Genomic DNA, 10,299 nt, shown 5'->3' with positions numbered 1-10,299 from the left:
CTCTTCCTCCAGCACCATCTATACTTCGCCCATCAAGGCTCTGAGCAACCAGAAGTTCCGGGACTTCCGAAACACATTTGGGGATGTGGGACTTCTCACCGGGGACGTGCAGCTGCACCCAGAGGCCTCTTGCCTGATTATGACAACAGAGATCCTTCGGTGAGAGATGGGCACTCAACACGGGGGGGTTTTTGGTCAGGAAGGTGAGGCTCCTCTGGAGAGCATGTTGGCTGAGTTGAGGGTAGAGACAGGAGTCACTGAGAAGTCAGCCTTGGGTCTCTTTCTTCCAGCTCCATGCTATACAGTGGCTCGGATGTCATCCGAGACCTGGAGTGGGTCATCTTTGATGAGGTTCACTACATCAACGATGCTGAGGTAGGGGGACGGGGTCCCCAGATCCTGGCAGTCCTCTCCTGTGGGGCTGGGTCAGCAGCTCCCCTATTCCATACACCCCGAGAACGTCACTGCCTCCTTTGCCCCGACATGGAACCCTGTGCCCCTTCCTAGGGGTGGAAGGGCAGCCCCCTCTGAGCTGTCTTCCCTCCCTGTGCGCAGCGCGGGGTCGTGTGGGAGGAGGTGCTCATCATGCTTCCTGACCACGTCTCCATCATCCTTCTGAGTGCTACCGTCCCCAACGCCCTTGAATTTGCTGACTGGATTGGGTGAGACGTGTGTCCTGGGGTGCTTGGGTGAAGGGGGCTATAGCATTCCTCAGTCGGGGCGGGGGGCATAGACTATCACAGCAGGGGCAGTGGTCAGGCCTTGGGGGTGGGGATGAGAAAGGGGTGCGGCCAGGGAACGTGTCCAGCTTGGGAGGCTGAGGGATCCCACCTGGGTCCAGATCGCTTTGCAAGTTGAGAGACAGGATGACGGGGACAGCCTTCCAGTCCGGCTCCCAGAAAGACCGGGTGAAGCAGAGTGGGGGAAGATGGTGGGGATGTGGGTTCCTCCCCGCACTCCCACCCCTGATCTTCTGTCTTCTCCTCCTCACTCAGACGGCTGAAGCGTCGCCAGATCTATGTGATCAGCACTGTTGCTCGCCCAGTCCCCCTGGAGCATCATCTCTTCACGGGGAACAGCCCCAAGACCCAGGGGGAGCTCTTCCTGTTGCTGGACTCCCGAGGCACCTTCCACACAAAGGGGTAAGCCTGAGTCGGAAGAGTCAGGGCTGGGCCCAGCTGGGTGTGACTGATCGCTGCCCCTCCCCTGCCCCAGGTACTATGCGGCTGTGGAGGCCAGGAAGGAGCGGATGAGCAAACACGCCCAGACCTTTGGGGCCAAGCAGCCCACGCATCAGGGGGGGCCTGCACAGGTGAGAACTGGCAGGCTTTGTTCTCGCCACCACCTGTTTCTCCTGTGTCCTTTCTCCCCTCGTCCCCCAGATGTTTGGAGTTGAGCTTTGAGCACTGCCCGATGTGACTTGGCTTCAGTTCCCGCCACTTCGGCCCCCACTGGTTCAGGGACTCAGTCTCCACTCCCTTCTCCCCACTTCCCCAGGACCGTGGCGTGTACCTGTCCCTCCTGGCCTCCCTCCGCACCCGTGCGCAGCTGCCCGTGGTGGTGTTCACCTTCTCCCGTGGCCGCTGTGATGAGCAGGCCTCGGGCCTCACCTCCCTTGACCTCACCACGAGTTCAGAGAAGAGTGAGATTCACCTCTTCCTGCAGCGCTGCCTCGCTCGCCTCCGAGGCTCTGACCGCCAGCTGCCCCAGGTATGGAGGGGGGACCCAGAGACTGGTGGGGATTGGGTGTTCCATCACCCCAACCCTGATCTTGGGCCTCGGCCCCCAACAGGTTCTGCACATGTCTGAACTCCTGCACCGCGGCCTGGGTGTGCACCACAGCGGCATTCTGCCCATCCTCAAGGAGATCGTGGAGATGCTTTTCAGCCGAGGCCTGGTCAAGGTGCACATTGCTGGTGGGAGAGGGACTCCTCAAGGCATTCGTTGCCCACTTAGGGGAGGGGCAAGCTTTTAGGCAGGGCAGTGCAGTGGTTAAGAACTTGGGCTCTGGATCCAGGCTGCCTGGGTGTGAATCCCAGCTCCACCACTTACTCACTGTGTGACCCTGGGCAAATTACTTAAAGCCCCCTGAACTGTAGATTTCACATTTTAAGATGAAGGTGTATGAGGTACGAACACACAGTATTCAGAAGAGAAACCCAAAAAGCTAGCAAACTTACGAAGGTCATTAGTCATCAGAAGAATGCAAATTGAAACACTCGCAAGATAGGACTTTACAGTTACCAGACTGGTAAAATATAGGAAAGTAGCTAATGCCAAGTGTTGCCCAAGACGTAGGAGACTGCAGGATTACAGGAACCCTTGTACACGTGTGGCCTGTCTGAAGTGCATCCTGGCACTCTGGAAGCAAAAATAAGTATATACATACTCTTTGTCCCTAAATTCCACTCCTGAGTGTAAATCACAATGAAATTCTCAACCCTGGTCATTGAGGGAACACGCCTGCTCTTCCTTTGTTGGCTGTACTCTTGTGGCAGGGCGTTGGTGGTACCCCTTCACTAGGAGAGCCGGCAGGTAGATGTACAGCATGCACCCCACAAAGTGTTCTGCAGCAGTTGGAAGCAGTGGATTAGATATAACCACAGGAACGTGGATGGATGTTGAAAACACTACATGGAAGAAAAGAAGAAAACAGAAGGAGATGTGTAATTGCCTTTACGGCAAATTGTAAATTATACACAAAACAAGACACATTTTATAAAACACATTCGCGCAAAAAGGTACGCGTTAAATACAGCGGGATGATTGATAGTGGGGGGATGGGAGTGGGATATAGGGGTAAAAGGAAAGGAATAGGTAGCTAAATAAATACAACAAAGAAAGCGACAGTACATACTGTAGATTTGCCTTGAGAGTTAAATGAGGTCCTGTGAGTGAACCGTCTGGGACTGTGCCCCGTGCCTTCTTAGCTTTGGCTACAAAGTGAGGTGGGCTTGGCCAGGGCTAGGCCACAGCTGCGTGTAGCCCCTTTGCTGATCCTCTCCCCCGTCCCAGGTCTTGTTTGCCACGGAGACCTTCGCCATGGGTGTAAATATGCCAGCCCGGACAGTGGTGTTTGACTCCACGCGTAAGCACGATGGCTCCACCTTCCGGGACCTGCTCCCTGGGGAGTATGTGCAGATGGCAGGCCGGGCGGGCCGGAGGGGCCTGGACCCCACAGGCACCGTCATCCTGCTCTGCAAGGGCCGTGTGCCCGAGATGGCGGACCTGCACCGCATGATGATGGTGAGCCGGGGCAGCGCGAGGCCAGCTCTGGGCACCTGCTAGATTCTGCCAACCCTCTTCTCTTCTCCCCTCTTTCTACTTTCCTTTTGCCTGGGAGAAGCCAGGGTAGGAGTGAGCAGATCCAAGGATGAGATTGGATCTCCTCTCCTCTAGTCTTTTTTCACTGTGAATATGGAGCTAGGTGGGACCTCGGAGAGTCTATTTAGTCTCACTCCCTTGTTTTGCAGAGGTGAGTGAGCAGTTTGTCTAGGGCCCCGTGGTTGCGGAGCTGGGACTAGAGCTGCTGGGAGTAGAGCAGCCGAGCAGCAGGTCTCCCCTCGCCTCACTGGCTTCTTTGGCCCGGCCCAGGGGAAGCCGTCCCAGCTGCAGTCCCAGTTCCGCCTCACGTACACCATGATCCTCAACCTGCTGCGGGTGGATGCCCTCAGGGTGGAGGACATGATGAAGAGGAGCTTCTCTGAGTTTCCGTCCCGCAAGGACAGTAAGGTGAGGACGTGGGCGTGACCAGGCTGCTGTGAAGGATGTGGACAAGGGAAGCCAGGCCTGGACGAGATAGTTATCCAGAGGCCGGTGGGTGAAAGTGGAGGGTTCTGGGCCTGGAGACTCTTGCTGCACATCCACACTGGCTTCTCCCAGGCCCATGAACAGACTCTGGCTGAGCTGACCAAGCGGCTGGGGGCCTTGGAGGAGCCTGATGTAACTGGCCAACTCGCTGACCTGCTGGAGTATTACAGCTACGGGGAGGAACTGACAGAGACCCGGAGCCTGATCCAGGTAAGTGCGTGTGAGTGTTGGGGGCAGGGGTGGCAGACAGGGAGGAAGAGACTGTGACACTTTGGGTACTCCTGAACTTAGTCCTAGTGTCTCTGTGACACTTCCTCCCTTATCCCCTCTCTTCATGTCCCTGCCCTTCAGCGACGCATCATAGGGTCTGTGAATGGGCTGAAATCTCTCTCAGCGGGAAGGGTGGTGATTGTGAAGAATCAGAAGCATCGCAATGCACTGGGTGTGATCCTTCAGGTGAGGGCAATGGGAATTGGAAGCCCAGAGGCAGGGAGGGAGGGGCAAGCCCTATCTCCATCTTCCCCACTTGGCGAGGGGCCGGTTGTATTCACCAGTGCTCTCATTTTTGACTCGAGCCCTCCTTTCCATCCTATCCCCACCACGTCATGCTCACCTCCTTGTCCTTCCTCCAAGCTCTGCCCCCAGAGTCTGCTCTGATCACTTGACTTGGTTACCAGTCCATACTGGTGGGCTCTGCATGGCTGTACCACAATCCTTGCCTGAGGTTGGTGATCTGGTCTCTACCTTTGACATCCACTCCTCACACTGCCCTGTCCTGGCCTCCCCGCCTCCCTGCCTCCCCTAGGTCTCCTCGAGCTCCACCAGCAGAGTATTCACGACTCTGGTCTTGTGTGATAAGCCCATGTCTGAGGACCCGCAGGAGAGGGGGCCAGCCTCCCTGGTTGTGCCCTACCCAGATGACCTCGTGGGATTCAAGCTGTTCCTGCCTGAAGGTGAGAGTGGGACAGATGGCCGAGTTCCTGACAGCAGCACAGTTGGGATGCCTGGGCCCACGGCAAGGTCTGACCCTGCTCTCCCCTTTTCACAGGGCCCTGTGGCCACACTGTGGCCAAGCTCCAGCCAGGAGATGTGGCTGCCATCACCACCAAGGTGCTCCGGCTGAATGGGGAGAAGATCTTGGAGGACTTCAGCAAGAGGCAGCAACCAAAATTCAAGTCAGAGATGCTGGGGCGGGGGGAACATGTGATGGGGGGTGGGGAGGTGTGGTTGGGCAGGCTCCCGCAGCCTGAGGAAGAGAAGCCTGTGCCCCAGGTCCCAAGACCTGCTCCTTTCTCAGGAAGGAGCCTCCCTCTGCGGCCACGACAACTGCAGTCCAGGAACTACTACGTCTGGCTCAGGCCCACCCAGCAGGACCCCCTACCCTTGACCCTGTCAATGACCTGCAGCTCAAGGATGTATCGGTGGTAGAGGCGGGGCTCCGGGTCCGGAAGCTGGAGGAGCTGATCCGGGGGGCTCAGTGTGTACACAGTCTCCGTTTCCCTGCCCAGGTAGGTCCCTGGATGCCAGCTTCCAAGCTGGGAGGGGGACTTTTCCTCTCATCCCCTGTAGACTGGCCACCCCCATCGCAGCCCTTGTCCTCAGTGCACCCCTGCTGAGGGCGAGGAGGCTAACATGCTCCTGCCGGTGGTTCCCTGTAGTACCTGAAGCTGCGGGAGCGGATGCAGATACAGGAGGAGATGGAGCGGCTGCGCTTTCTGCTGTCGGATCAGTCGCTTCTGCTGCTCCCTGAGTACCACCAGCGAGTAGAGGTAGGAGGGCAGAGATGGGGCTGGGGGGCTAGTGAGGAGGAGATCTGCAGGCTCCCAACACCCACCATCCTTCCAGGTGCTCCGAACCCTGGGGTACGTAGATGAAGTGGGCACCGTGAAGCTGGCAGGGCAGGTGGCTTGTGCCATGAGCAGCCATGAGCTGCTCCTCACTGAACTCATGTTTGACAACGCGCTGAGCGCCCTTCGGCCCGAGGAGATCGCGGCCCTGCTCTCCGGCCTGGTCTGCCAGAGCCCCGGGGACCCTAGTGATCAGCTCCCAAGCACCCTCAAACAGGTAGGGGGCACCCACCCCCGTCCCACCCTCGGCCGTGGCACTTCCAGTCCCCGTCCCCATGTATTCCCCACGTGCCCCATCCAGCCCTGCAAGTGCCCCTAAGAGCTGGAACTGTTTCTTCCTTGATCTGGGTCTCCTTCCTGGAGTAGGAAGGCAGGGATGAACCTCTCCTCCCCATCTGCAGGGGGTGGAACGTGTCCGGGCTGTGGCCAAGCGGATCGGTGAGGTGCAGGTGGCCTGTGGCTTGAACCAGACAGTGGAGGAATTTGTGGGACAGCTGAATTTTGGCCTGGTCGAGGTTGTGTACGAGTGGGCCCGGGGCATGGTGAGTAGCTGGGGTTTGGGGCTTTGTGGACAGCTGACTGGGGAGAGGCTGCCCAGGCCCTACCATATTCAGTCCCCACCCTACTTCCCCCACAGCCCTTCTCTGAGTTGGCAGGGCTCTCAGGGACCCCCGAGGGCCTGGTGGTCCGCTGCATCCAACGCCTGGCCGAGATGTGTCGCTCGCTTCGGGGGGCGGCCCGCCTGGTGGGCGAGCCTGTGCTAGGTGCCAAGATGGAGACGGCAGCCACCCTGCTACGGAGGGACATCGTCTTTGCAGCCAGCCTCTACACCCAGTGAATGACCCCTGTGTAATAATGTAACAATAAAACAGCAAACCACCTGTGTGAACCTGAGGTGTTGGGCAGGGATGACAGCTCCAAAGACAGCAGGGAGAACCACCTAGAAATATGCCTTTATCTGTGCACACAGAAACAGGACCAGCCCCTGCGAAGCATCAGTCCTTGGGGGAGGGTGTCTTGGGGGGTGACAGGAGGTCCTGGGTCATGGCTTCCACGTACCATGTAGGCAGGAAGGCATGGGGTGCATCTCGATGTTCAGACACTGTGACTGGGCTGCCAGGCTCCCAGGAGAAGAGGTAGACGAGCCTGCGGGGCAGATGGAGTCCCGAGTTGAGGGCTGGAGGCTGAGCTTCTGGGACCCAGAGGGGAGGGACAGGGCTGAATGCCTCACCTGGGGTCATCCTGGACAACTGTGTTCTGGGCAAAGCTAAGGAAGGCAGCACAGAAGTTCATGCACACGGAGGGATTCCAGCCATCACGGTCATTCTGGAGAAAGCCCAGGAGGATGCAGAAGACTGGCAGTGAGGGCGAGGGTGGGAGAAGGGGAAGGTGGACTACAGATCCCTGGACACTGGACCTGTGGTCTTGGCACAGGCGGGGGATACAGGTGGGAGCTGTGACACCATTGCCTTACCCTGACGTATTCAAACATCTCCATGGTACGAAAGGTCTTGAGGGAACAGACAAAACCCTCTGGGTTACGGAAGCCAGCAACAACGTTTGGGACCCCTGGAAGGAATGACTGAGCCCACCATTTCAGGAGCTTCCGTCTGTCAGGAAAGGGAAGGGGTCAGTGAGGCCCCTCCACCACCCTCCAGCCTCCTCGTCTTCCCCCACGTCCCCTTCCCAGCTGTCAATCCTCGGCTCGCAACCTGCCCACCCCCATCCTCAACCTGTAGAAGCTCTTCCGCTGGCCAGGGCTGCGCATCTCCTTGGACGTCTTGAGCTCCACATAGCAGGTGGGGGGCTGTGTGGTTGGGGCCTGGGGGTCTATGCAGTCTACCTCCCCGGAGAAGAGCAGAGGATGGTTTCCCAGGCGGCTGCGTAGCACAGAGCAGAAGGCCACGTTGGTATTGACCTCCCCAGAGGGATCTGTGGAGCCTCCAGGTTTGTCTGCACAAGGGGAGAAACAGGAGCAGGGCTGGGGTCTCAGTCTCTGGGGAAGGGGGAGTGGGCCACAGAGCTGGGGGCAATTCTCACCTGCACACATGTACTGCTCGAACTTGTACCCCATGTACATAAGCTCCTGGAGGAGGGGTGGCCGGGTAAGCCTCTGAGCCCGAGCAGCCGGTGTCTCTACCTCACTCAAGTACAGTGTCCCCTGGAACCGGGAGGCTGCCAGCTGCCAGCCTTCCTGCCGCTCATATGGTGTCGTCAGCAACTTTGTCAGGTGCCCCCGCCACGTCACTATGGCCCCTGCCAGCCAGCCTGGACCCCTGAGAGGGAGGAGTTAAGGGCTGAAGGTCTGACACAAGCATTGGCACACACGGCTCCCCCAAAGAATAGCATAAGGGCTGACCCCACTCCCGCTTTGGCTCTCCCAGTTTTAGAGGGTAGGTGTAGGTCTCTAGAGCTACTTGTGTGCTATGCTTTGCTCACCCCTCTAGCCGGCCTCGGTGCTCCAGGACCCAGCATAGCAGGTGGTCCAGCCTCTCTTGGACCTCTTCATCCCGGGGCCGGTATCGATCAGGGTATCCGTCTCTGAGGTCAAAGTTGGGGCTTTGACCATTAGTGGGAGGTGGGCAGTAGTACCGCAAGGCTCGAGCATCTCCATGGTACTGGCGTTGTGCATCCAGGGAAAAGCAGCCCAGTTCAGAAGGGCGCCGGTAGAAAGGAAATGGTCCAGCGTAGAGGGCAGGGTCTGTGGGCAGTGAGGATGCTGGGAGCTTGTTCCAAGGCTCAGCTACCTCTATCTTTCCGGCTCCTCTCTTGGTCCCTCTGGACTCCATGAGGTCCTGAGAGACGACGGGGAAGTTCCCTTTTTAAAGAGAAGGGCTGGAGAAGAGAGACTTCTAGTCAGGACTAAGCGAGCCTCCTGAAGGCCAGGCTCTGGCTTTGAAACATGCAGGCCCCATGTCCTCAAACAGAACCATGGCCAGGTGCACATCCCACCTTTTCCCTTGACCTATACCCCCACCCCCAGTTCCTCCAAACGCAGTGAGGTTAGGAAGGATGTTTGGGCTCAGATCAAGGATCTGGTTACCTCAAATCCCGCCAACCTCGACTTCCACCTTCACAGAGCTATGACGTCATGGCAGCTACGTCACATGTCGAAGAGGGACGCAAAGGTGGTCCGTCCCCCGACCCCCCCCCCCCGCCCCCGCGGCCCTCCCTTCTTTGATCTGTCTCTCACTCTTCCTCTTGGCCATTGCCAGTTCAGTTTGGGCTCTTATCAGTTCTTAACTTGGATGACTGTAATGACTTCCTGACCAGGTTCCTTGTCTGCAGCCTTGCTTCCAGCTCTAGTATGCATTGCTACCAAAGTGATACTGCTGTACCCAAATTTTTATCAGTTACCCCCAGGCTTAAAACACTTTTAGTGGCTCTCCTATCATCCTTAAGATGAACTCTGAGCAGGTGTTTAAGGCCTTCGGGAATTGTCTCTTGCCTCCCATTCAGTGTGTCCCCCCCCCCCCCCCCCCCCCCCCCCGCTCTCGAGACGCAATCACTCAGCGACAGTGGCGGCCTAACCCTTCTGGGGTGGGGGTGGGGCCTGTGCGCTTTACACCAGGAGGGAGCTCACAGCGTGGCCACCGGCGCCCCTCCGCACCTCCCAGGCCTCCCCGGACGTGAGGCTTTCAGAAGAAGCCAATCAACAGCGGACGTGAGGCCTCAGCCAATGAGGGTGGCGCTTGTATCTGCATTGGCACCGCCCCTCCCAGCAAGGGCCAAAGGGATGACAAGTTGACGCCCCTTTCGTCACCACGTCGGCCTACTAAGACTGGACTGACTGGTCTCTAAGGGGGGACGCCCAGGGAGCCCGTGCGTCACTACTCTGCGCCGGATGACTGTTTTCGTGTTCTCTTCCTTCAGTATCTGTCTACCTCCTCCCCGCATCCACAGGATCCCGGGATATGAACCGGAAGAGGCATCGCTTGGTCCCGGAGGCCTTCGGACAGAAGAGGCGGCGGGAAGGAGGGGATGTAGAGGCAGATCCTTTGCGGGGAGAGTCAGGTAACTATGGCAACCCCGGGGCGAGGCTAAAGACCCCCAGCTGGGAGCGGCTTCGCCTCTGGTAACCCTGTATGTTGGGACAACAGCACCCCCAGGGTCGTACCCCCGCTTCTCCCCGCCCCCGTTCACGTCTCAGTGACCCGGTCTCTCCTCCCAGGGTCTGCGCGCGCGGCAGTTGCGGAGCTAGTGCGGCTGTTCCCGCGAGTCCTGTTTGAGGATGCGCTACCGCCCATCGCGCTGAGGAGCCAGGTGTACAGCCTAGTGCCCGACCGGACGGTGGCTGACCGGCAGCTGGTGAGGGGCGTCAGAGAGACCGACCGAAGGCGCTTCCGTGCCTTGCGGGCACTTACGAGGTTCTCCCCATCACTCACTCGGTCCACCAGCTATTCTGCCATTCAGCAAGCGTTGGGTCTTTCTGGGCCAGGCATTGTGCCAGGCACTGCGGTGCCAAGGAGAATGCTACAGAGAGCGTACCAAACCATGAAGGTGGAAGAGCGAAGCTTTTGGGGAAACTGAGTCACCGGGCGTGGTTCGAGCCTACAGCGCTAGGAATGCAGGCAGACGTCAGATTAGGACAGGCCTTGTACGTCAGTATTTCCATCTTCCACTGAAGGCCGTAGCTGGTAGA

General features: G+C 58.4%; 3 protein-coding genes across 5 annotated transcripts in view; 2 read left to right on the top strand and 1 right to left on the bottom strand.

Moving 5' to 3' along the window:
• Positions 1–6,537, top strand: part of SKIC2 (SKI2 subunit of superkiller complex) — a 10,041-nt gene extending 3,504 nt beyond the window's left edge. The window contains exons 11-28 of one of the 2 annotated variants that reach the window (XM_007459532.1): positions 13–159; positions 291–375; positions 556–662; positions 996–1,142; positions 1,216–1,312; positions 1,498–1,710; positions 1,793–1,903; positions 3,016–3,246; positions 3,595–3,732; positions 3,883–4,020; positions 4,162–4,266; positions 4,616–4,763; positions 4,859–4,985; positions 5,108–5,318; positions 5,469–5,579; positions 5,656–5,874; positions 6,059–6,199; positions 6,295–6,537. In XM_007459532.1, the coding sequence (XP_007459594.1) occupies positions 13–159; positions 291–375; positions 556–662; positions 996–1,142; positions 1,216–1,312; positions 1,498–1,710; positions 1,793–1,903; positions 3,016–3,246; positions 3,595–3,732; positions 3,883–4,020; positions 4,162–4,266; positions 4,616–4,763; positions 4,859–4,985; positions 5,108–5,318; positions 5,469–5,579; positions 5,656–5,874; positions 6,059–6,199; positions 6,295–6,495 (2,677 nt within the window). In that variant the 3' untranslated portion in view covers positions 6,496–6,537. The remainder of the gene's footprint in view (positions 1–12; positions 160–290; positions 376–555; positions 663–995; positions 1,143–1,215; positions 1,313–1,497; positions 1,711–1,792; positions 1,904–3,015; positions 3,247–3,594; positions 3,733–3,882; positions 4,021–4,161; positions 4,267–4,615; positions 4,764–4,858; positions 4,986–5,107; positions 5,319–5,468; positions 5,580–5,655; positions 5,875–6,058; positions 6,200–6,294) is intronic. The other variant, XM_007459533.1, reaches the window with a different exon arrangement.
• A 57-nt stretch (positions 6,538–6,594) lies between these two features.
• Positions 6,595–8,799, bottom strand: DXO (decapping exoribonuclease). 2 transcript variants are annotated; one of them, XM_007459529.1, is made up of 7 exons: positions 8,701–8,799; positions 8,097–8,492; positions 7,698–7,933; positions 7,391–7,610; positions 7,132–7,267; positions 6,889–6,983; positions 6,595–6,803 (listed from the first exon to the last, which is right to left on the bottom strand). In XM_007459529.1, exons 2-7 carry the CDS (start codon positions 8,444–8,446, stop codon positions 6,653–6,655), a joined length of 1,188 nt encoding a protein of 395 aa, XP_007459591.1. In that variant the 5' UTR covers positions 8,447–8,492; positions 8,701–8,799; the 3' UTR covers positions 6,595–6,652. The 2 variants fall into 2 exon arrangements, with proteins under 2 accessions (XP_007459591.1, XP_007459592.1); XM_007459530.1 differs by having other exon boundaries at positions 6,599–6,803; positions 8,097–8,452.
• Positions 8,800–9,464: 665 nt separating this feature from the next.
• WHR1 (winged helix repair factor 1) overlaps positions 9,465–10,299 on the top strand; it is a 6,035-nt gene continuing 5,200 nt past the window's right edge. Inside the window, exons 1-2 of the mRNA XM_007459528.1 lie at positions 9,465–9,671; positions 9,829–9,965. Of these exons, the coding sequence (XP_007459590.1) occupies positions 9,572–9,671; positions 9,829–9,965 (237 nt within the window). The 5' untranslated portion in view covers positions 9,465–9,571. The remainder of the gene's footprint in view (positions 9,672–9,828; positions 9,966–10,299) is intronic.

The sequence above is a fragment of the Lipotes vexillifer genome, unplaced genomic scaffold (assembly GCF_000442215.2).
Source record: "Lipotes vexillifer unplaced genomic scaffold, Lipotes_vexillifer_v1.1 scaffold862, whole genome shotgun sequence".
Taxonomy (NCBI): domain Eukaryota; kingdom Metazoa; phylum Chordata; class Mammalia; order Artiodactyla; family Lipotidae; genus Lipotes; species Lipotes vexillifer.
The sequence above is the reverse complement of the archived record's forward strand: the minus strand, read 5'-3'. Positions and strand labels throughout refer to the sequence as shown.